Source organism: Diabrotica virgifera, chromosome 1 (assembly GCF_917563875.1).
Source record: "Diabrotica virgifera virgifera chromosome 1, PGI_DIABVI_V3a".
NCBI lineage: Eukaryota > Metazoa > Arthropoda > Insecta > Coleoptera > Chrysomelidae > Diabrotica > Diabrotica virgifera.
The window spans coordinates 1,233,901-1,260,444 of record NC_065443.1 but is presented as its reverse complement, the minus strand read 5'-3'; the positions used below and the strand labels follow the sequence as shown (position 1 = coordinate 1,260,444).

Below are 26,544 nucleotides of genomic sequence, written 5' to 3'. Positions count from 1 at the left end.
GATATTTTCCAAATCGAACATTCGCTATCTTTGTCATACAACGCACTCATTCGAACAGAATGTGCTGTCAAGACAGTGACAAAGGATATATTCAGGAATATTTTGAGTTTTTTATTAAATATTATTGATAGTGTATTTGATAAATAATTGATTTAAGACGTGAATTTAATAAAAATTATTTATTGTTTATTATTTATGAAAGATTCAAGCAGAGAATACATCAGGATATATTCTGTGATCCAAGTATTTTGTTGTTAAAGACGTTCAAAATTTATCTAAGCGTCCCATAGTAATAATGTATTATTAAAAAATCACTTTATCACTTTTCCCCTTTTCTCGATTAGATATTAGTTTTTATCGTATAGTATATGAATTATTGTACCTAATCACTGAATACATAGTGAAAAAATGATCATATTAATTAACTGAATTAATAATTTAAGCGATTATAATATGTACAAGTAACGGTTGTCCAAGAACATTAAACCCCATTTCTGAGTTAATGATGACAATGTCATTGTCAACCAGGCCCGGACTGGGCCGCCGGCCCACCGGCCCGCGGGCCGGTGCGCCTTTTGCTTTCGTTCATATTCCATTAAAAATTTAAACGCTGAAATTTTTTTTTAAACTTTACACAAAGATTCGTTGAAGCAAAGATCAATTAAGCATAGTGTGGTCGCAAAATACAACTCGTATCAGGTATCAGATAATCTAGCACACATAGCTCGAAAATGGCATCCAGTGTTTTGTGTTAATAGCTTAGATGCGACGCGGGGCGCCCTCGAAGACCTTCGGGCGCCTTTCGCCTTACTACATTATACATACAGGATTGTTGCGCTCCAGAATCATACATAACGAAGCCAGTGGATACAAAAAAATACAACTCGTATCAGTTATCAGATAATCAAAGGCCAGCACACATAGCTTGAAAATGACATCCTGGGTATTAAGTTAATAGCTTACTCGTAGATACGACGCGGGGCGCCCTCGAAGACCTTCGGGCGCCTTTTGTGGGTATCAATACCCGCCGTTTTCTGTTATAATAATATAAGAGTGTTACATCCCACAATTAGCTTAAAATATACATTTACAGTTTTCAGCACACGTAGCTCGAAAATGGCATCCATGGTTTTGTGTTAATAGCTTAGACGTGACACGCGGCACCCTCGAAGACCTTCGGGCGCCTTTCGCCTGACTACATTATACATACAGGATTGTTGCACCCCAGAATCATACATAACGAAGCCAGTGAGTACAACAAAATATAACTCGTATCAGATAATCAAAGACCAGCATACATAGCCCGAAAATGGCACCCAGAGTTTTATGTTAATAGTTTAGAAACGACGCGCGGCGCCCTCGAAGATCTTCGGGCGCCTTTTGTAGGTATCACTATCCGCTGTTTATATTATAATATGAGGCCATGAGAGCCAGAGTGACCTAACAACTCTGGAACAAGCACTCAAGCTGTGGAAAAATGGCATAGGAATTCCTCTCAATGACGAGACCATATTATACACTTTATGTTTCGCTTATGACCAAATTCTGATTGCTCAGGATCATGACGACTTGCGTTTCATGACGTGGAAGCTAATAAACTAATCTAACAAATGGGACCTCGCAGTCAACATTAAGAAACCTGAAGCCATGTGTATTGGAGGGACAAAACAGTCCATTACATTAGATGATGGGGTAGAAATTAAACACTGTGTTGAATACAAGTATCTGGGCATGAAGATAACTCAAGATGAGATACTCGATGCTGCTATAAATGACAGAAACATACAGGGTAGAAAAGCCATATCCATGATGAACGGCATTCAGTGGGACCAAACAATATCTAAAGTGAAAAAACAGATCATATACAATACCATACTTAAAAGTGAATGAACAAAAGTCTCCACAAGATGGAGACCTTACGGAAATGGTACGGCCATATACAGAAAATGCCAGATGACAGGATCCATAAACAGATTTTGGCGTGGGCACCACAAGGGAGACGGGAAAGAGGAAGGCCGAGAAGAAGCTGAAGGGAGAGAATTGAAAAAGAACTAGAGGAAAGTCCAGGTCTGTGATTAAACAGAGAAGAATGGCGGTTAGGAGTCGGAAGGCGTCGGAGGGCTCTGTAAACCGATAGTAGTAGTAGTAGTATATTATTCTGTAGCAGTAGTTGAAAAATTACCCACACTTGTCAAAAATTTGTTTCGAGTCTCCAGAGAGTACCAAAGATTGTAACGGATTGAAAGGGATAGGTACCTACTGGGAAACTGAAGCTATATTTTTGTGGCATCTTAATAAGTTTATTCTAAAGTAAACTTAATATAACGAGCAAAATGAACTAAAGCACAGGATATCAAAAGGTAACCGAAAGGTCGACAGTTTAAAAAAAATATTAAAGTCAAAATACCTATCGAGAAAGACGAAAACCAGAATATACGAAACCGTAATAAGAGCAACAGTCACCTACGGATGTGAGACATGGGTGCTAAACAAAACAAGAAGAAATGATAGAGAGGTGGGAACGGAAGGTACGAAGAGCTATTTTCGGGGGAAAAATACAGAAGACGGTTGGCAAAGAAGAACCAATCAAGAATTAAGGATGCTTTACAACGAACCAAGTATAACAAGATACACAAAGGCACAAAGCATCAGGTGGGCAGGTCATGTCGAGAGAATGGAGAGAGCAAGAATGCCAAAGAAGGTACTGCTAAGTAGACCAGTTGGGACAAGGAGACGAGGTAGCCCAAGTAAAAGATGACAAGAAAAGTTTCAGAACGATATAGGATCGATGGAAATTACAGACTAGAAAGAGAAGGCGAAAAATAGAATACAGTGGAGCAATTTTTACATAGAAATTAAATAAAATTAAATATAAGACATTAGTATACTATCATGTGTATTATGTAAAATTGTAAAGTTGTAATTGTAGAAATGTAAAGCCCTAGGCCTACAAGGAATGTAGTGCATATTAAATAAATAAATGAAACTTAATATAACTTAAAAAATTTACAAGTAATATTCAATGCATTAGGATTTCAAAGTTTATTAGGGGGGTGGGTGGTCGGGCGCCATAGTTCAGAGATTAGGTTGGTGCCTTTTTTAGAATTTGGGTTGGCGCCTTTTTGATGAGCCAGTCCGGCCCTGTTGTCAACTAATCTCCATAGATACCAGTGAGAATTTTACTACATGTAATTTGCGGTGTAACGAAAGAAAAAGTAGGGATAGCCGTAAAATATTTGCGCCTACGCTCTTAAGTCACAATATTTTTTTTAACGCCAACGTGTAGAAATTTATTTTCGTTATTGAATGTCTATTCAGAATACAGTTACATTTCCAGTGTGTATATTATAATCTTCTGTTATAGGAAAAACTACCAAAGTTACCCGTTCCACCACTTGAAAATACTCTACGGAAATATGAGAAAACTCTGCAACCACTACTCAGTGATCAAGAAAAAGAACGAATACACAAAATAATAGAAGAGTTTGGCAAACCAGGAGGCCATGGCTCCAAACTTCAGCTATATCTGGAAAACAGAAGGGAAAAGTTAGATAATTGGGTAAGTTTCAAGATAAAACTGTATGCGCTAATATCACAGGATGAAAAATTTAAAATTTACTGCTCATTTATAATAGTTCCTAGGTAGCAATACTGTTTTACGCGCTATATCTGCGTCAGATTAATGTATAGATGAGTTCCGTTTATATTCTCCTTGCTGATAACCATTTGTTTCGTTATTTGGGTATTAACTTTTAGTCCGTACTATTTACTGTATTCGTTGATTCTGTTCATTAGCCTCTGAAGTTCCTCTAAACTCTAAACTATATCTGTTATAACCATGGTGTCGTCGGCATATCTAATATTGTTTACTCTTTCTCCATTTAGAAGGTTGCCTTCGTTTTCTTCGTATAGAGCCTCGTTAAAAATTCTCTCTGAGTGCATATTAAATATCAACGGCGATAGGATGCATCCCTGTCTAACGCAACGTAGTATTTTTATGTGTTCTATTTCTTCTCCGTTAATTTTCATATATGCCATATGCGGTCTAATTCCAGTAGAGTTCTGAAATTATTCTGAGGTCTTGGCCATCCAAATCTGCTTCTTTTAAAATGTTAATAATCTTTTGGTGTTGACTCTGCCAAATGCCTTTTCAAAGTCGATCAAATACGCGTATACGTCGCAGTTAACGTTTCTGCGTCTTTGAATCAGGACCTGTACTCCGAAAAGTGCCTCTCTGGTACCCACTGCATTTATGAACCCGAACTGTCTGTCCGATATTTTTGTTCCTCGCACTTCTTATAAATTCTTCCATGGATGACTCTAAGATATAGTTTCAACATATGGCTCATTAGGCTGATTGTTCGATATTCTTCGCACTTTTTATCCCCCTGTTTTTTAGGTATCGCTATGAATTCTGATTTTCGCCATTTATCAGGGATGATTAATGTATTGTATATTTTATTGAAGACAGTCGTGATCCAGTTTATTCCTTCTTCCTCCAAGAGTTTTAAAAATTCAGCTTCGACATTATCAGGCCCTACAGATATTACGGACAGTAATTTAGTGGAGTCACTGAAGGTTTTCACCTTCGATTTCGTTGAACCTTCATCGATTTTCATGAAAATTGGTGAGTAGTTAGAAGATATTCAAGGAACAAAGGGGACATGATGCCAACTTGCGCTTTTACCCTGGGGGTGGATGCCACCCCTTCTCGGGGGTGAATTTTTTTTTAATAAAAAAAATAGCAGAAATCGATAGAGGGGCAACTTCTAAGCAAAATTTGTTATATAAAGTTAAGAACATAAATCAATACTTTTTGAGTTATTAAATATCAAAAATTTAATTTTTTCTTAAAAAAATGCATGTTTTAAAGATGTTTTTCATGTATTACTCAAAAACTATAAGCTTTTGCAAAAAAACTATTATTACCAAAATTAAAGATAATAAAAAATTTAATACACTCCCCACTTAAAGAACTAAACTGATGTTATTTCAAAATGAGTTATGGGTAATTGAATGTATATTTTTTTCGATGAGTACTCAAATCTAAGTATTCAAGCTTACATAACGGGAAAACTGAATTTTATAGAATATACTTGTTAAGCATTTGTCAAAGTACTTTGGAGTACCTATCAAATGGACTCCAGTAGAAGTTAATAGCATCAAAATTAAGCAAATGATGATGAAAATAAGAGAACCATTTCGATTTTTTTAGAAAAATGTGAAAAATAAAACATACGCCATTTCCACAAAAATTAAAATTTGTAGTAATCCTCACAACAATTTCTTTAGGTTAACATCGTTAATGATTTCAATAATTTTCACCGGTTTAGAATGCATATTTTTGAAAAAAAGATACAATTTAAAAAAATCAGAATGTTTAAAATTATCGTACTTTTCATTTTCTTTTGATAATAACTCCAAAAATACTCAATATGCGTAAAAAATGATGCATAACTAAATTTTAGTTTTTTCTATTCCAAATACTTCGCCTATTTAGTATTTCCATAGAGTAAAAAATAACCGAGAAAGGAACGTTTAAAATTTCAATTTTGCTGCGAGAACCATTTAATGCATTTAACCGGGGCCATTTAACCTTTTATTGTTAAAAAAGTGAGAGGTTTAAAAGACTAATTTCACCATTTTTAATAGCTCTTGGAATCAACTTTTAATTAGTTTTTAGGTGAACCTGATATCTTAAAAATTAACGGAGTTATTTACAAAAAAAAAAACAATAACATTTTTTGGAAAAATTTTTAGAAGATAAATTTTGACACACTTTTGGTGCATAAATTTTAATGCTATCAACTTCTTCGAGGGCTTATTTGATAGATATTTCTATGAACTTTGACAAATGTTTAATAAGTTTATGTTATAAAATGTATCATGTTGCCGGTATTTAAGGTTGAATACTTAGATTTGGGTACTCGACGAAAGAAATATACATTCAATTACCTCTTTAAGATAACAGCTGATCTGGTAAATGAAGAGGTTGAGGTTTTATTGGGTATGCAGCTGAATGAAAAACCAAGTTGTGCTCTGGTTAACGAATCATTATATTTCGCCAATTCTCATTGGCATCTTAGATGAAAGCTACAATATTATTTCAAAAATGGTATAAAATTACAATTCTTATTTTAATTTTTGACTTACTTAATTTAGGTTAGTGGTAAAAGATATTAATGACATCAAAAATAGTCTACATTAAATATCTACCATTGTATCAAATTGCAGAATATTTTTGATGTCATTAAGATCTTTTACCACTAACCTCAATTAAGTAAGTCAAAAATTAAAATAAGAATTGTAATTTTATTCCATTTTTTAAATAATATTGTAGCTTTCATCTGAAGATGCCAATGAGAATTGGCGAAATATAATGATTCGTTAAACAGAGTATGTACAACTTGGTTTTTCATTCAGCTGCATACCCAATAAAACCTCAACCTCTTCATTCAATTACCTATAACTTACTTTTAGTTAACATAAAAAGGTTTTTCTAGTAAGGAGTTTATTTGATTTTTTATTAGCCTCAATTTTGATAATAATAACTTTTTTGTAAAAACTTATAGTTTTTGAGTTATTTATGAAAAATCGATTAAAAACATGCATTTTTCTCACGAACAATTAAAATCTTTGATCTTTAATAACTCAAAAAGTTTTGATTTATTTTAATAACTTTATATAACAAATTTTGCTTAGAATTTGTCCGTCTATCGGTTTATGGAGTTATTTTTAATAAAAAATTTTCACCCCCGAGAAGGGGTGGCATCCACCCCCAGGACAAAAGTGCAAGGTAGCGCCATGTCACCTTTGTTCTTTGAGGTATCCTCTAATCACTCACCAATTTTTATGAAAATCGATGGAGGTTGAACGAAATCGGAGGTAATAGCTCATATCCACCTTCATTGACTGCACTAATTAGCAACTCCAAATTACACAGTTGAAATCAAAGTGAATATTTGTTCAGATTTTAAGTACCAATTCCAAAGTTTTAAATAAGAGTCAAACCCAGATAGTCCGTTCTAAAGTATTGCAAAATATTTTATTTACCGGGCAAAAGCCCGGTAAAATATTGCAAAACCTCTAAATTTTAAAGAACCGCTTGGATTGACATGAAATTTGGCATACACACACATAGCTAACAAGTTAAACAAAAAAGTGATATTGTGCCGATATGTGCTTTTGCTCTGGGGTGGTTTTCACCCCCTCTTGGGGGTGAAAAAATGTTCGTCCAGAGAAAGTCAGGAAATGGATAAACTGGCTAATTTTAAGTAACTTTTATTCTATAGAGTTTTTTCACTAAGTCAATACTTTTCGAGTTATTTGGCAGGGAATATGTTCATTTTTTCAACAAAATAACCACGCTTTTAGACGGTTTTTCGCAAATAACTCAAATAGTAAGTATTTTGTCGAAAAAATATAGCTTGTAAAAAATTTTAAAAAAAATGTTGTATATATCACGTCTCTACACCTAGTAGAAGCAGAGTTATAGCTAATGAAAAGTAGGTTCATATTCGGCGAAATCCAAATGGAATATTTTAACGTGAAATAACAAAAATGAAGCACATTTCGGGGAAAACTCATTACAACTTATTTAAAGCGTTTAAAATAAGCTTCATTTTTGTTTTATAAAAAAAATTTCTAGCATCAAAATTAAACAAGTTACGCTCAAAATAAAGTTAGTCCCTTTTGGTTTTGGTAAAAAAATCGAGAAAATCACCCTCTAATTAGTATCTTAACTAAACTTAATCGTTAAACAAAAAATACATGATATTCAGAAAAGCAAATCTGACTTTTCTTGTTTTTCGAGATTTTTGGTATCTCTAACAATTTTTAAGTTATTTTGAAAAAAAGCATATTTTTCAAAGTTTAAATTTTTAAAAATTTTACTTTAAAACCAAATTTTTTCCAAAATAAGCACTTTGAATCGATGAAACTTACAGATCATATAAACACAACATAAGTAAAATAATATGTGGAGAGGTAACGATTAATTTCATTTAAGTCGCTAATTAGGGGGTGGTCTTCCCAATTTTTTTTTGCAATAACAAAAGAGACCAACTTTATTTTGAGCGTAACTTGCTTAAATTTAATGCTAGAAACTTTTTGTAAAAACAGAAATAAAGCTTTTTTGAACACTTTAAAAAAGTTATAATAGGTTTTCCCAAAAAGTGCTTATTTTTTTGGATATTTCACGTCGAAATATTCTATTTGAAATTTGGTGAATAAGAATCTATTTTTCATTGGCTATAACTCTGGTTCTGCTAGATCCAGAGACCTAACACATAGACCATTTTTTTTTTACTTTTTTATATGCTATATTTTTGCCAAGAACGTTTTTTTCGACAAAACACTTACTTTTTGAGTCATTTGCGAAAAACCGTCTAAAAATGTGGTTATTTTGTTGAAAAATGAACATGTTCACTCGCAAATAACTCGAAAAGTGTTGACTTGGCAAAAAAGCTCTATAGAACAAAAGTTACTTAAAATTAGTCAGTTTATCCATTTCCGGACATATATTTTTTCACCTCCAAAGGGGGGTTAAACTCACCCCCAGGGCAAAAGCACACATTGTCACAATATCACTTTTTTTCTTTGATACGTAAGCTATACGTGTGCCAAATTTCATGTCAATCCAAGCGGTTCTTTAAAATTTAGAGCAAAAACCGTGAAAGAAGGGACTAAGAGCAGCAACTCAATTAATTCGTAACGAAACATCTCCAGTTTAGGAAGTTAAATTAGACATACTTATATAGTTTTGATTGAGTAACCAGACGAAAAACAACGGTATCGTATCTCTGGCGATGATGCACTTCGCAGAAGACATCCAATTAAGCAAATGTGTCCATGTGAGTGGAGCGAGACGCAGCGGAGCGCGACCTGGGGGAACCCCAAGCCCCGATGATCTCGTTAGCTTTGGAAATTGTTTGATCGCCGATTCGGAAAGTAAACGTAGTATTTTCACCCTTTGCATCGCCCCGCCCCGTCCCGCTGCCACCGATGGCCTCGTCTACCTACGCGATCTTGTCATTTAGACGGAAAAAAGTTGAGGAGTTTTTGGAAGTTTTGGGGTGCGTGATTTGATTTGGAAAGACGGATGGGGTTGGTAATGAAATCAGCTGAAATTGGGGTTTTTGGATCGTTGTCAAATGTACTGTTCTATTTGTCGGTTTTGGTCCAAGGAAAAAAATCGTTTTAAAGATTTTCCTGAAAATCTTACATAATTTAGTTATAGGGGAGAGTTGGACAAAGCGGGATACCATTCTTTTTTTTTACTACGAAAATATGGTAAAGAAATTTTCATATTATTATTTTTTATAGGTATAACATTTATTCAAGCACACAAAAAATATATTTTTAGCTATTTTTAATAACTGGAAAATAGTAAAAAAAATTAAGCAAAGTCCTACACACTACACATCCCGTTTTATCATACCACTGTTGGATAAAATGGGTTAGGTTCACAATATTTAATTTTTTGGATAACATTATCTAAACAGTATAACTAAGTAGACATAACACTGCGAAGCAAAATTTACTCTTGAAAAAACAATATTTTCAGTAGTCAGAAACTTAAAAATAGGCGATTTTTATGTTTTATTGCAAAATGAAAAACAAGACCATTTATTTAGGGCTAGGTAGATATATCAGAACAAAAATTACATAAAAATATGTTGTTCTTTTCTGCGGTATGAGAACACGCTTCATATCGCTATTTAAAAATTAACAGGCCAACAAATAAATAGGTGGATAAAACGGGACATAAGAAACTGTATCCCATTTTATCCAAATTATAAGTGTCCCGTTTTGTCCAACTCGGCCATTTTTCAAAACAAAAATGGCTCCTGTCTAAACGTGAAAGTAAAATTAGATAGACTACACATGAGAATATTATTATATTCTAAAATATATTCGGAATTATATTTTTATACATGTAGGGTAGGCAATATAATGAAGAAAACAACGCACTTAAAAGTACAAAGTACCAAAAAAATAGAGTCAAACAATTGTAAACACAACAACTTTTCATCAAATAGTGGCATCGAGGTAAAACGAAGTGAAAACGTTAAAATGACAACTGAGAACAAGTTTTCGTTGTTGTCCGATTGATAGCAGCACTAGTTATGTCTCTAATAGGCTAGGTATCCCGTTTTATCCAACTGTGCCCTACACATTTTTTCAATTATTTTGACCTTTTTTGGCGCTATGGGGAACAAATTTATGGTCATTATTATTTGATATTCGGTTTTTATAAAACGTAATTGAGGATCAGTGTGTATCCATGAAAAATTTTTGCGCTATTACGAATGTTTAGCTTTGTTATGAAAACGCAAAACACAGGTTTTTGACATAGCTTCTGAAAGCTTTTGAAGCAGGTTTTTGAAATGTTGCTTGCATTGAATTGAAACTGATGTCTAAATATTTTTCGGTATTACTAAAAAGATTACTACTGTACGCCGAAGAAATAGTTGGTGACTAACAGTGTGATTTCAGGACTGTAAGATTAAGTTGGTTATTAGACAAATGCTTGAAAAGTATTGTTACTATAATCAAGACGTGCATCAGATCTGTATAGATTTCAAACTGTCTTATGATTCAATATGGTCGAGTTGTGCATACCCAAGAACTGCGGTAACACAAATGTGTGTAAATAACACCACTGCACAAGTTAAAATAGGAGGGAAAATATCAAATGCTTTCTGCGTAAATCCTGAACTGAGACAGGAAGATCCGTTGTCCCCATTGTTGTTCAACCTGGCCTTAGAATAAGTCATGCGAAAAATTTATTCAAAAATCAAACCCAGAGAGAGGCCAGATCGAAGAAGGTCTGTAGGACGGTCTAGAAAAAGGTGGAAGGAGAAGGCTGTCAGAGAAGATCAGGAGTAAATGGGAGTGAGACAATGGAAAATAGTGGCACAGGACCGGAAAGCAAAAGTAAACGCGGCTTATCGAAGAGTTATAACGCCATTGATGATGATGGTGACTAAATATTTTTGACGTTAAATTTACAAAAAGAAACAGGTCTCTTTGCATTATATATAAAACAGCGCTAACAAGCCTCATAGGCCTACGGCTTCTAAATTCTGGATAATATTTCTCCATTCTTTTCGGTCCTTTGCACTCTTTCTCCAGTTCTTCACCCCGATTTCTTCTAAATCCCTCTCTGCAACCTCGAACCATCTCGTCATTGGGCGACCTCGTCTCCTTTTTCCCAATGCTCTGTCATTCAATATTCGTTTGACGTTTCTATTATCTGGCATTCGAGTAATATGTCCCAGCCATCTAACTCTTTGGGCTCGTATTCTTGTCGTTATTTTTGGTCTCCCATCCATCCTCATTACTGCTTCATTTGTTCGTCTCCTCCAGGTTTTCTCCGCTATCTGTATCCCTCCAAAAATCTTTCTCAAGACTTTCCTTTCCCATATCTGTATCTTTTTCTCCTCTTGTTGATTCATTACCCACGTTTCGCTGGCATACAACACTGTGGGTCGTATTATCGTTTCATAAATTCTGATTTTCGCGTTTCTTGATACATTTTTTGCTTTTAATATCGTGTTTAAGGAACTCACAACTCGACTTCCCTTCAAATAATCTTTTATCTATTTCTTTTTCTTCCCTTCCAGTATTGGTTACAGTCACTCCCAGGTATTCGAATTCTGATACTTCCTTAAATTTATATTCATCTCCTTCTCCTTTCATTTTTATATAGTTATCCTCTTTATTTATATCTCCTTTCATTACCATGTATTCTATGTTTTTCCTTGGTTGATTCTTAATCCATACCTTTTTGCTTCTGCTTCGAACTTTTGGAAGATTTTTTGGAGGTGTTCCTTTGTTCTTGTTAGGATGACTAGTTCATCAGCGTAAGCTATAAACTGCTGTCTGTTGTTAAATATGGTACCGCTTGTACTAATGTTTATCCTTCTTACTATGTGTTCTAGTACCAAGTTAAATAAGTCTGTGGATAGAGGGTGATCCTGTTTCAGTCCTTTATTCACTGTGAATTGTTTTGAAAAATTTCCTTCCATTGTTATTCTGTTCTTTGTATTGTTGAGCGCCATTCTCACTAATTTAACCAGCTTTTCTGAAATACCTAAGGATCTCATTGCTTCATATAGCAGATTTCGGTCTACTGAGTCGTAAGCCTGTTTAAAGTCAATGAACAACATATTTAGTCCCAAATTTTGTTCGTAGCTGTTGCTCTGTATTAGTTTTAATAAACATATTTGATCTGTTGTTGATCTTCCTGGTGTAAAACCTCCTTGGTATTTTCCAATGATCTTGTTTACTTCCTTCTGCAATATATTTCGGATGATTTTTGCAAGTATTTTATAGGCTACTTGTAATAACGATATTCCTCTATAATTTTCACAATTTGTTTCATCACCTTTTTTGTAGATTGGACAGATGAGTGCATTGTTCCATTGTTGCGGCATTTCTTCTTTTTGCCAGACTGTTAATATTAGTCGGAAAATTTTTTCTTGCAGCTTTTCTCCTCCTGCTTTAACGATTTCTGCCGGGATTCCGCTTTCTCCTGCGCTTTTGTTATTTTTTTGCTTCAATATTGCTTCTTTTACTTCTTGTAGTGTTGGTTCTTCTTCCCGTTTTTGTTCTGTGTTATCCTGTTGATATTGTTTTATTTCCTGGGGTTCTGCTTGTTTATTTGCATTTAATAGTTCTTCAAAATACTCCGCCCATCTGTTCAATTTTTCTGTTGTTTCTCCTAAAAGCACACCGTCTTTACCTCTACAGTAACTTGTTTTACTCTTTGCCGTTCCTCGGGATTTTTTTACTTCTTGGTAGAAATTTCTTATTTCCTTGTTTATGTACGATTCTTTTATTGTTTTCAACTGTTTTTCAAGATGTTCTCTTTTCTTTTTCCTGCAGATTTGTTTTACTTTTCTTCTTGCCAGTTTATATGTTTCTGTAGTATCCTGTGTATTATTTTTGTCTTTTTCTACTTTTGCTTTATTTCTACGTATCAATGCTATTTTTCAATCCTCGTCAAACCAGTCTCTTCGTTTCTCTGCTTGTACTTTTCCTAGACATAGTTCCGTTGCTTATGTCATCGCTATCTGTATTGTTATGATCTGCTTCTTATTATTTTGATATTAATTATTATTTATTTGATCACTTATTTAATTAACGCAAATCATACATAAAATTATTAAGAAAACATCTCAGGGTGCGTTTTGTCAAAAAAAAAAATTAATTAAATTCTCTTAGGTTATACTTATCCTTTCTCGTGGCTTCAGTATCCCTTAGTTGATCCTTATCGGGATAAAATAGGAAAAGGAGATAAATAGAAAAATCATAAATAAACACATACAAATACCTTTATTATCAAAAGCAATGCTCTGTAAATTTATTAATTAAATCCTGTGTGCATAACTGTCCAAAAGAAACTATTACCATATAAATTAATCTAATTCAAAACAAATATTTATCGCTTTGTTCTTGATACTATTAATAAAACAAGCTAAACAAACAAATTTGGTATTCGCAAATTACTTATATTTCCTATTAAATTTTTGAAATGTTGGAATCTTAAATGCATATGCTTTTACGTAAAAAAATTAACTTCTGATTATAAAAAATATCCATCACATAGGTTATTGACTGACCTTTTTGATTCACACACAATGATGTCTCCTCTTGACCCAAACAGCTCTTCCTTGTTGATTATGTTAGGCTACCAATCAAAGCCCTCTCCGTTCTCAGCAAAAAAACCAGCAGCAAACCAGCAACTATTTCTCCCAAAACACAAGCCAGGCTCCTTTTGACCAGTACTCGTTCAATAAACTCCAAATCTCTCTCCTCTCTTTCTCTCAACAATAATCTCCTGAGACCCAAGTATCTTTTTTACTTGGTGTCACAAATAATTTTAATAATGATAATTCTTGTAACTTACTCTCTTGGACTTTACAGAATCAAAGAGGTATTTCTTCTCGATTTGATTTGTCTCTCGTACCACTTTTCGGCTACTCTCACTATCAAAACAAAACACTAGTACTTGCTGCTGAACTACTCACGAAAACTTTTGACTGCTTCCTTCGGATGCCGGTAACACAATGAATTCCTCCTTCCAAAACTGTCTCAACATCCAAACAAAACTTTCCCCATTCCAAATTGCCAAGCCAATCAGAAACATTTCTCTCTCCACCTCCCTCTGTTTCACTCGAAAAAACCAGTCATTCTTTCACACAATAATTCTACTCAAAACTAATGACTTTTCGGAAATTTTCTAAATATTCCTGTCATTAAACAAACATATTTAAAATTCCAATTCTCTTTACCTCTATTTTTCTAAAAACTACTAATTATATTTACCTGTGGTTTTATCTTTTCCCGTAATAAACAATCGGTTTAAAATCATAATCCTAAACAACTTTCACTTCACTTTTATTTACAAATGTCTGTTATTTTTCAGGGAAAAACTTATTTAGGAGAAACCACTTTGCGTTGAAAGCTGACTGCTAATAAATATTTACAAATCAATATACAGGGTGTATCAAATTGATGTGCCCGCGTTATATTAAAAAAATAAAAATTGTATTCTATCTTTGATTGATAAATTGAAACACAATAGTATATTCTTCCATTCTTCATTAATATCTTCTGCGGTCGGGTTATGAAGTCTTTTATTTATCTCTGCCACAAATCTGTTTGCCGTTTTTTCTTGTGTAAGTAATTCTATCTTGTATGTTAATCTTTCTTTTGCTGTTCTTGGGTTTCTTGGCAGCTCTTGTTTAAGTTTGGCTATCGTTAGAGAATGATCGCTATTGGTATCTGCCCCTCTCTTTGCATTACAATCAAAATTTTCGTTTTCAGGAACAGCAGTTACCATCACGAATAGGCAATGTTTTAAACAGAGTTATTCAAAGCAGAGTGAGCAAACATTTAAGCAAATAATTACAACATGATTCCCACAGCCTTAGCTCAATCCCCATATCTTCCACGATTTTTGAAAAAACTTACAATTGGAATTAGAAATTTGGTAATCGAAATTACAATTCATGCTTAATTTTAATTGATAATCATTATTTTTGTGAAAATAAGTGGTTTCATGGCGATTGTTATCTCTAACGAAATGAGACTGAAAAACATTTGCGTCGATTCACGGGAAAACTTTTAGAGATTTGATAAATGCAGATTTTTGTTTATATTCGATTCAGAGTTGGACCACCATCTCCATATAGCTATTTCAGCATCCTCATGCCTCCTTAGTGAAGCTATGCAGTCACAACTCTGAAAGGAACATAAACAATCTGCCTATTTAAGGGAAACCATCGCGATACAATGATTCCACCTTTTGAGACGCAATCTAGCGACATCTCTCGTATTACGAGGAAAACAACGAAAAACCCTAGATACAAAGTTTACTACTTTTTAAACAATTAGAATAATTGAAATAAAAATATAATAAACAATATTTTAAATCCAAGACTTTTTAGAGAACTATTCGGCAGCAAATATTTCTTGGGGATATTTTATCCGGGATATTTTGTGGGATATTTTTCATCTCCCACACATCAATTTTGTTCACAAACATTCCTGACACTCCTCCGAATGGAATGCAGCATAGCGATTTATCTACTGCGGAAAATTTAGAGCTTTTTATTACTGCATTGCCTCTCCTATATTGATCAAGTTTAATTAACTGCATAAAAATCTGTAATTTACAAATTGGATGCGTTATCTAGAAACAATCAGTCCAATTAATTAATTCTGTTGACCTCAAAAATTAAGTTTTTAGTCAAACAGAACGGCTAATCCTCAAAATTGCACAAGTTATAGCACGACGGATTCCACCCTCTTGTATCCAATTATAATTTTTAATCCCCCCGGGGAGAGAGGACGTTCAGCGCGCTACTGCTGTTTGCTCTTCAAATCACAGGGGATTTGGGCGCGATTCAGCTGCCGACCTAGGTATAGGTGGTGTAGTGTAGTAGTGCTTTTGATGCTTCGAGTTGAGAAACGGCACTCTGGAGGAAAGCCTCCAGAACAGCAGAGAAGATAGCCGAAAAGGTGTGACTAAATTACTGGAATTAGTGGGGATTTTATATGCAAATACGTTTTAGTTTGTTTAAAATACATACGGCCTTGATAAAATGAAAAAAGATAAAAACCGTACAACTATAATTTTTACCAAAAGTGAATTAGAAATCCTAGTTCTAATAATAATAAGTACTCTGTTATATAGTTTTTTACAAAACGGCTTATCTAACGCGCTCTGCAAAAAAAAGCGAAATACATAAAACTGCCAAAGCTATAACCATTTTCACTATTTTAACAATCTACTTTTTCTTCTTCTAGTAAAAATTCTTTTAGATTACAAATTAAATCATTACATCTGAGATACAAACAATCAATAGTTTCAATAGCTAATCTTCCTGTAGTACCTACTGATGGACTATCCATAAAACTTTTCTCAAATCTCCCACAACATGTGTTAGAAGTCCTCATCTCACTAATTAATAATTCTTTTGAGAAAGTTAAATTTCCGGAGAGCCTAAAGACAGCCATCATTATCCTTCTTCATATGGGTGATGAAAAATCTAATGCCTGCAATTACAGATCTATTGCATTACTACCGGTACTACCGGTACTGCAAAACTATTGAGAGACTCATAAAAATCCGACTTATGTCCTTTCTAGTTGAAAAGAACATTTTATCACACAGTCAGTTCTGCTTTTTAAATAATGAATGTACCACTGATGTCATGTTTTCTGTACTACATGAGGTTTATCAAGCACTGAAGAATAATCTTCGCTTGCACTGTCACTGTTTTTTGTGACTATGCCAAAGCTTTTGATTGTGGAAATCATGACATTTTGATGAAAAAACTAAATTTCTACGGAATTCAAGGTATTCCTTTGAAATGGTTTCAATTTAACTAGGATAATAGAAAACAACTGGTTAGAGCAAATGATACAGACTCTATTCTCTAGATAAAACAGTAGCATTATCCTATAAAGGAGCTCTTCAATCCTTACCTCTTAATAACAGCCATATCAGTACGGTCGATTCTGTAAAATTTCTTGGTATTTTTTTAGATAGCAACGTGACCCGTAAAAATACCCCGGTCAGAACACCCCCGTCAAAAAAGCCCCGTCAAAATAGCCCGAACACAAAATAGCCTCGAAAAAATAACTCCCGTCAAAATAGCCCGAACACAAAATAGCCCCGGTCAAAACAGCCCCGGCTAAAATAGCCCCGGCTAAAACAGCCTCTTGTAAACAATTACATAATTATTTATACAAGGTGTCCAAAAACTTTTTTTTAATTTAAATTATTTGACAAAAAGGAAGAATGTATTTAATTTATTTAATTTAAAATGCATTTTACTGTTGCCCGAAAACAGAAAAAAATGTTTATATCATAAATAAACATTCATTTTCGCTTAACTTAAATGTTTAAACTTCCAAGAAGCAGGGAAGACAGGACTCGAATTCTCTGAAAAGACCATTTTTATTTAATGTCGTTAAAATAAACGTCTGAATCGAGGATAATTACCATTTCCGAAAAAATGTATTCTTAACCTTTAACTACCCGCGCATCAAGTTATAACATAACTACACGCGTGGCGTACTTTGCACGCCACAAGAAAATACACTTAAAAACAGCGGATTTGTTTAATTTTTTTTGAAAAAATACACTTAGTTGTTTGTTATAAACCTTATTCGGCATCAGTGAATACTTGGAGTTCCTTTTCAGTAAGCCAATTGGGATTTATAACTGGAATCATGGAATAACTGCATTCCATGATAAATAAAATTACTAATAAAAAATTTTTTAAATGTGATTTTTTACAGGAGAAAAAGCATTGTTTACAAAGAAAAATAATTTTTTTGCCATAATGACTAAAAAACAATTAAAATATGTACTTATATTACGATTTATAGTAATATAATCCTGGGGTATATTGTCCACCACCGGAAACAACAAATAATAAAATGTAAATTACGATCTTTCCAGAACGCCGATTATAACGAAACTAAAACCAAATTGTAAAGCACATTCCAGTGATAGGTTAGAAAAATAAGCAAGGTCAAAAATTAAATTTTTAAATATATTTCCAGTAGAATTCTTATATCTGGCGTACAAAGTACGCCAGCGCGTGTAGTTAAAGGTTAAGGAACTATTTCATGATGAATTCTGAAGGGAGCTTTTTTGTCGGGGCTATTTTGTCGGCGGGCTATTATTCCGCGGCTATTTTGTCTGCAGGCTATTTTGTCGGAGCTATTTTGTGTGCGGGATATTATGTCGGGGCTATTTTGTCGGAGCTTTTTTGACGGGGCTATTTTGACGGGGTACCGATAGCAACAATAAATGGTCCCTTCATATCTATGTGTCAAGCAAGAAACTATTCTCAGCTTACTATGCAATAAGATCTGTTTCGAAGGAAATCAATTTAGCCTCTTCCAAAATAATATTTTTCGTTGTTCGAGTCGCATCTTCGTTATGGTCTTCCTTTTTGGGGTTCTGGTGCAGATGCCAAATACGATGTTATTTTTAAATTGCAAAAAAGGGCAATGAGATCTCCCATTTGGCCTCAGAAGAACAACACATTGCAGAAGCTACTTCAAAGACCACGGGATTTGAACATTTCCTCATTTAAACATTTTAGAAACTGGTTGCTTAATTCGTAACCATCTACAAATCTACATGTTTTTCCAGCAAGTCATGACTATTCCACCACAAATTCTGCCGTTAATATCTATTTACCGATCTAGTAGTTAGTAAAGAAATATATATTATATTCTGCAAAAATCTACACAACCGTTTCCCTGTGCAACTTAAATCTGCAACATCTTTCCCAAACTCCGTAAAATGACAAAAGCAGATATATCTGAAAGACCTTATTATTCAGTAGAAGAATTTCTTCAATAACTAAGAAATTACAATACTTTTACGTAAAAGCAGTTTTTTATTTGTGTAACTTGAACAATTCTTAGCTTACATTAATTCACTTCATTGTCAAATCGAAATTGCAATAGAAACAGAACAGCATTAATCTACAAATTTTCCATATTTAAAAATTATCAGACTGGAAAACAAACATGAGTTCTCCGTATTTCATAAACCTATACCAACACCACTCTACACAACTATCATCCTATCCTATACAACATAAATTTGCAACCTACCATAGCATGTTGTTCTGAAGCTATTTTCTTGTGGCATTTTTATAATCAAGTATATTCAAATGGGAAATAAGCCACAATTTTACCTAAAAATGATTTTATTAACGTTTCGACGCCCAAGTCGGGTGCCGTTGTCAAAATACAAAATAATACTAAATAAACAAAAATGTTGTTGCTTAGTAAAAAATTCTTCAAATAATTTATTTAATCTGACTCATTTATATCTAACGAATTTTAATCTCTAACGCGAGAATTTTAGTGCCACCGTTGCATTTGGCAGGATATTCTTGAGTTGGGATTGATTTCATGTAATCGAATGAACTATCCTTTAGTAAAGTCGTCCCAGGAACGCAACTCATCAATATTGGCAATATCATTTTAAAGTCGTCTACTTTAAAATGTATAGTACGTGTCTTAATTGCCGATATAAATGAGTCAGATTAAATAAATTATTTGAAGAATTTTTTACTAAGCAACAACATTTTTGTTTATTTAGTATTATTTTGTATTTTGACAACGACACCCGACTTGGGCGTCGAACCGTTAATAAAATCATTTTTAGGTAAAATTGTGGCTTATTTCCCATTTGAATATACTTGACTACCATAGCATGTTACATAGGTTAACAGAAATTCCCATGTCAAAAAATATATTCGAGATAGAATTGAATATCAAACAAATAAGAGTAAACACATAAAAAGAAAGGACAACCAGTCATCAGGATAAACAACAACTTAGCAAATAGTTTAAGAACAAGAGCCAAAAGAAAAAGCACTTCACCTTCTATTATCATAATCATTACTTTAAGGAACAATTTCAAATTCTCTATATTCAAACTAAAATCCTTTTTCTTCTTCTTGTAGTTCCTTCTCATATCGAAGGTTGGCTATCATCACAGTTATCCGTACCTTATTGGCGGCAGCTCTGAAAAGATCTACTGAGCTGTAACTATACCACTCTCTTAAGTTTCTCAGCCAGGAAATTCTTCTTCTACCTATGGATCTTTTCCCCTTAATTCTGCCCTGCATTATGAGCCTTAATACCGCACCTTTAGTAGTGTGGCTCAAATATTCCAGCTTTCTTGTTTTGATGATCTTTATCACCTCGCAATCCTTTTGTAGCCTTCTTAACACTTCTTCATTCGTAACTCGTTGGATCCATTTTCAAAATCCTTTTATAGCACCTTATCTCAAATGCTTCTAAAAGCCTTAAGCTATCTTTATTAGAATCTATGAAAATTAATAAATCGACACCCCCATCGAACAAGGTTGTAACTCATTTTTAGCGATTTTACAGGAGAGGCAAAAAACGAAAACATGAATTTTTAAAAATTTGTAGCGAAATAATTAAACCCTTTTACACTAATGTGATATAATATTTATAACATAATAAGGGATTACTGTGAGATGTATGCTTTGTAATTTTATTAGCTATTGAGAATCTTGAGTTTGATTGAGATACAACCTTGAGAATAAACATGAGTATTCGTAGAAAAGGTTGTAACTCGCCTAACAACCATTTTACACTCTCCGTGTTAATTATTTTTCCCGTTTAACTATTAAAAGGTTGTATGTTTTGAGTTATTTGCAATATAGCTAGGAGAAAATTAGTTTTTATGGTATATTTAAACAAAATAGCAACTCACAGTTTACACAATTTTAATTGGAAATTATAAATTTTACAATAACAATAATATTCTATCACTATGAAAAAAACATCTCATAAAATATCTCAAGTTTTTCGCATTTTTATTGCATATCTGTAAATATTTAATTTTAAACCATTTTACTTTATTACTTTACTCTTTTACTATTAATTTCTACTTCAAAATTAACATGTGTGTCCTTAAATGGGTTAAAATTTAGAATTTTCTTCTGATTTATTTCAGTTACGGATTTAGGCTTGCCTGATGCTTTGGCGTATCATATCATGGTTATCTATTGGTGTGGAGCATATACGACTCAATGCTTTTCCCTTTTTCTAGGGCATGTATTGAATCATCCTCGTCTTGCGAATGTGCTATTTTTAAAAATACATGTGTAATGTTAATAATAAACTTTTTCACTACATAGAAGTACGTAGCAAACACTATTCGATACTTATTTTGTCCACCGCAACTATCAAAAAGGAAAAAACTTCGTAAATACGTTTTTACTGTTTTTTCGATAATTTGACTTATGAGATGCACCATATGTTTGACTACGTTATAAATTAAACATACATGCAGCAAAGTTGTAACTCATTTAAAAACCTTGTTAATCGTCAAGTATAAAGAAAGTAAATATTTTACATAGGGAGTATCCAGTGTTACTGCCTTTTTCACGCTAAAATGGCACACGTAAGTTAAAATACAACTTTTTTCAATGGAGTATTAGCCAAACTATTGAGAATTAAACTACGTCGTTTATATTGATGTGTGCGCAATTTTTTGCTGAATTCGCCTGTGTTGAAATCTGAACAAAGATGTAACTTAAGTTACAACCTTTTTCGATGGGGGTGTCGAAATTAAAAAATACAGATATCTTAATTCTGAATTCCCCAACTTATTCAGTTAAGACTATAAAGTGTAGACACCTAGGAAAAAAAAGGCCAAAACAGTGACATCAATTTGTAATACATTTTGTGGAAATATTGAAAAATATAAGTTTTCAGTGTTTTATTGTTAGTTGATTTATTACTCTGCTTAATTTTTTAATAGACTTAGTTAGTTGTTTTTGTTTGGAACCCAATAATCAATCAGGAACATTAATAAACTACATTTTTACTTGTCTATGTATGATTACTATCGTAACCACAAACTCCATAAAGTAGGTACCCACCGCCGATGGAACTTAATATTGCCCATCCGAGCAGATAACTCGAGGGGCGCCAATCACGGCTAACCCGCACGCACGCACGATCCCATCACACCCCAACCGCCCAATCGAGGGCCGCTCTTGGCCTAGGGCCAAATAAGACAATGAGGGAAATAATCGAATTTTTCCGCCTCAGTAACCGCCACGCGGTGCACCATCCTCGGTTTTTTGGAAAAGCGCCTGCAGCCTCAACTGCAGAAACAAGGGAAAGGAAAAAGGTTTCGCGTTTGTTTAAAATAATGATATACGTTCACATGGACGGAGAAAAAGGAGTGCGTTTATTGCATGGAAAAAATCCACACTAATTTATATCCGTAAACTCACTTAGTCTTAGTTTGTCTTATCAATAAAAATATATCGATGCAATAGAACACAGATGTGTTCGTAGGTACACAAAAGAAGTTCGCATAAACCTTTGCACAACTGTGTCAGTAAAAAAAAATCTAAAATAACAAAAAAAAATAGTGGAATCCGTTAATCTGTTCACGAAAAAATTAACTATGAAAATTAGCATAATTTTCTATACAGTGTGTTTCATTAAAATTGTCCATATCGTAACTGGAGAATCCTTAGCACAAAATACGAAGATTTAGCTCAAAACACTTAAATAAAATATTCTTCCTTACCGAGATACAGAGTGTTTTATTACAAATGTTTTAAAATTATTTTAGCTCATGGTTAAAGCACCTTTTAATATTTTTTGATCAAACTTGACACAGTTTAACTCTAAGGGCCGGTTGTTCGAACGCTAATCAACAATGATCACTATCAAATATTTAATTACTCTCACCAAAACTGTCAATGTCAACTTTTATTGGGTTGCTGAAAACATAATTGATTAAAATTATGAGATTAGTTAATCAATGAATATAACAATTATTAACATAATTGATTAAGTAATTTCATAATTGTAATAAATTATGTTTTCAGCAACCCAAACAAAGTTGACATTGACAGTTGCTGACAGTAATTAAATATTTGATAATGATCATTGTTGATTAGCGTTCGAACAACCGGCCCTTAAAGTTAGATATTAATATGTAAAAAGTTTTATGTTCATTTTTAATAAAGGTCCTGAGAAAAAAATTCTTGAAAAAAATGATTATTTTTGGTCTTCTAAAGTGTACTAGTACCTTAAGTATTGTTGTAATTCGAACAACAACTTTAATATGGAGAAAAGCTTTTATAGCTATTCATAAAGTCAGGTGGCTTAACCACATAAAGAAATAAGAGGATATCCCATTACTTAGGGCATCCAAAGTAACGTTCAGTACAAAGCCTCCCCATTTGTTATGTCCTTCGATGGGGAGAGGTGGTGGTATAGCTTGAGGGTCAGATAGGTACCACTACATTACGGAGTGTGATGAGCCATGTTTTTCATTCTTTATTTCATTTATATGCGGCCCAGGCCCTACCAACTGAAATTGTCACGAGCCGCCAGTGATGAAACACTCTATATATCCCTACCGTATGCCGCGCAGTGTATGTGGTCATATATTATACCTAGTTAACTTTTTCTTCTCCTAGGCATACGAATATTGGATGAACGATATGTACCTAAACTACCGGGAACCTATCGCTATCAACTCCAATCCAGGCATGGTTTTCCCTCCTAGAAAATTCACAACCATCCTAGATGTAGCTCGGTTCGCAGCCAGACTCATAGACGCTGCTCTGGACCACAAAGAAATTCTTAATCGCAAAGCTTTACCCATAGAGAAAGCTACGTCGAGAGAAGCGGGTCAGCCTCTATGTATGGCGCAGTTCTATAGGATACTGGGAGCTTCCAGATTGCCCGGAAAAAAGCGCGACTCTCAATACGTATGTCCTGTTCCTAAGGATGGGGAGCAGACATCTGAACATATCATTGTTATTTGCAGAAGTCAATTATACTGTGTTCCTATACAAGCAGGTACGTATTTTCGATAGTTATTTATGCTGTACGCCTAGGTTTATTGTTTTTTTAATGTATTCATTTTATTGTACACTGTGGGCCAAAATAAAGGAGTACATTTTTTAGTTGAAAATACCTTTTTTGTTTATTGGGCGATTTAATTTATTTTTGCAGAGCTAATAGCCTAACATGTCCTCAACATGGCTGCAAATTTGAAAACAAAAATAACATGCAGGGTCGGACTTATAAAAAAATTTATGTAACGGTGCATTTGAGCTCGTTGCAAATAAAAACTGTCTTAGCTAAAATTGAACTGATACGCTCTTTCGGTAGGTTAACTATCCAGAACACTTCAGTAAAAAGGAAATTTTTCAAAATTACCGGATTCGCAAAATATCATATTTTTATTAAATTAGGAAAATATAACATTTTAACAAATAACACATTTATGAAAACGGTTTAACAATTTTGAAACGTAGACTAAAATATTATGAATGTGGCCACCATTATTGCTTACCACTTCTTGAAGTCGTCTGCGCCATAAATTGATAGCCCCATTTATTACACCCTGTTCAAAATTGTTCCAAACAAACTGCATTCTTTCTTTGAGCTGTTCGATGGTTTCAAATTGTTGTTTGTCATACAAATTTTGTTCGAAAATTCCCCAAAAATTGAATGGTCAACCGGATTTAACTATGGGCTGTTAGGTGGCCACATCTCTGGCTTAATATAGTCCGGGCAATTTTCACTCAAGAATATCCTTGTATTGTGGGAAGTGTGCGAAGGAGCTCCATCTTGCTGGATAGTGTAATCATGACATACTTCTTCAATTTCAGGTAATAGGTGCTACAAGATTTGTTCTTAATATGTTTCTGAATAATTAAATTTTACTCCGGTATTTTTAGGAGACCCAAATAAAACATTTTTTCATTTGAAAACCATATTTTTCTAATGTCTTCACGAGAGCAGAGTCTTCTTAGTAGCAAATTCCATCTTTCCAGTCGTTTTCCTCTTACATTGGCAGTAAGTCTTTGACTGTAAACTTTTTTAAATACTTTAAGATGACAATCTTCTTTAATGATTCTTTTTAATGATTTTCCTTGTTCCAACAGATTGGCAGGTTGCAAATTTCCTAAAAGCCCTTACCCTTATAGCAATATTTTCTTCAGTTCTTGAGCTTCGCTTCCTTCCTCTTCCACTTTTATGTTCAATAGACCCATGGGTTTCCCTTAGATCTCTTAAGAACTTTTCTATCGCTCCAATATGCCAATGTTTCTCAAGAAATGCGTTTACAATTTTTCTTGCACTATAATTATATATTTCACGGTAATATTTAAATAATATTATGTCCTCTTTGTTTAAAGAGGAGGGGGGTATAGTTAATTCTGCATTTTTTTATATAATTTTAAAACGTTTTCCCTTGAAAGTGGCAGGGTTAAGTTAAATGTGTAAAAGGCTATCTTAAAGAACAACACTTGCAGATTATTCACTTAAATTTTATTCAAAAATATTAAAAAATGAAGTGGTGGCGTCATTTTTAAGTAGACGATAAAAAAAAGATGATTTGCGGTGTACACGATATCTTCGGACAGAATCATCTGAAGCATACAAACCAAAAATATTATTTTAGTTTAAGAGTTTCTTGAGGTAGTGACGTCGAGTTTTTATGATTATATTGATTGTTAAATTCATAGTGTAACTTTAAAATGAAAAAATCGAAAAAAAGTGAGAAAGTGTGTTCGGTAAAAAGAAAAATTGTAATATAAAAAAAATTGTTAAAATAAGCAAAAACTCGACCCAAAAAAGTAGTGTGAAAAATTTCAGAAATATCGGTGCATTACTTTTTGAGTTATAATATACATCGCCTCAAAAATGTTTTTCAGAAAACGCGTTTAAATAAAAATGTTTTCTGACAACATTTACTCCGACAGAGGTTCGACAACAAATAAAAATGCTAAATCCTCAGAAAGCTCCTGGCTGTGATTTGATAACAGGAGAATTACTTCAGAAGCTACCGAGAAAAGCAGTGGTGTTATTAACAGTAATATACAACAGCATACTACGTCTTCGCTATTTTCCAATACAATGGAAATTAGCTCAAGTTAGTATTATTCCGAAACCTGGTAAACCCGCAACACAAGCAAATTCATATCGCCCGATAAGCCTACTCCCAATAATGTCGAAAGTATCAGAACGGCTACTATTACATAAAATCGAGCAAGTTGTCCCCATAAACGAAATTATATCACAACACCAATTCGGATTTAGACGTGAACACTCAACCATACAACAATGCCACAGAATAGTAAATATAATTAAAACAACTCTTGAAGAAAAAAAGTTTTGCGCTGGAGTATTTCTCGATATACAACAGGCATTTGATAGGGTATGGCATCAAGGTCTCCTCTATAAACTAAAATTACACATGACAGACCAACTATACTTTATTCTAAAATCGTATCTGACTGACCGATATTTCCAAGTCAAAATTGAAGACAACTTCTCAAATTACCACATCATCCAATCTGGCGTACCACAGGGTAGCGTTCTCGGCCCATTTCTCTATCTGATATTTACAGCCGACGTTCCAACCAGAAATGATACCTTATTAGCTATTTTTGCCGATGATACGGGAATCTTAGC

At 33.7% G+C, this 26,544-nt stretch overlaps 1 protein-coding gene across 1 annotated transcript in view; it reads left to right on the top strand.

The window, feature by feature from the left end:
* Positions 1-26,544, top strand: part of LOC114331012 (choline O-acetyltransferase) — a 74,717-nt gene that overhangs the window by 33,925 nt on the left and 14,248 nt on the right. Inside the window, exons 2-3 of the mRNA XM_050645913.1 lie at positions 3,365-3,559; positions 23,535-23,919. Of these exons, the coding sequence (XP_050501870.1) occupies positions 3,365-3,559; positions 23,535-23,919 (580 nt within the window). The remainder of the gene's footprint in view (positions 1-3,364; positions 3,560-23,534; positions 23,920-26,544) is intronic.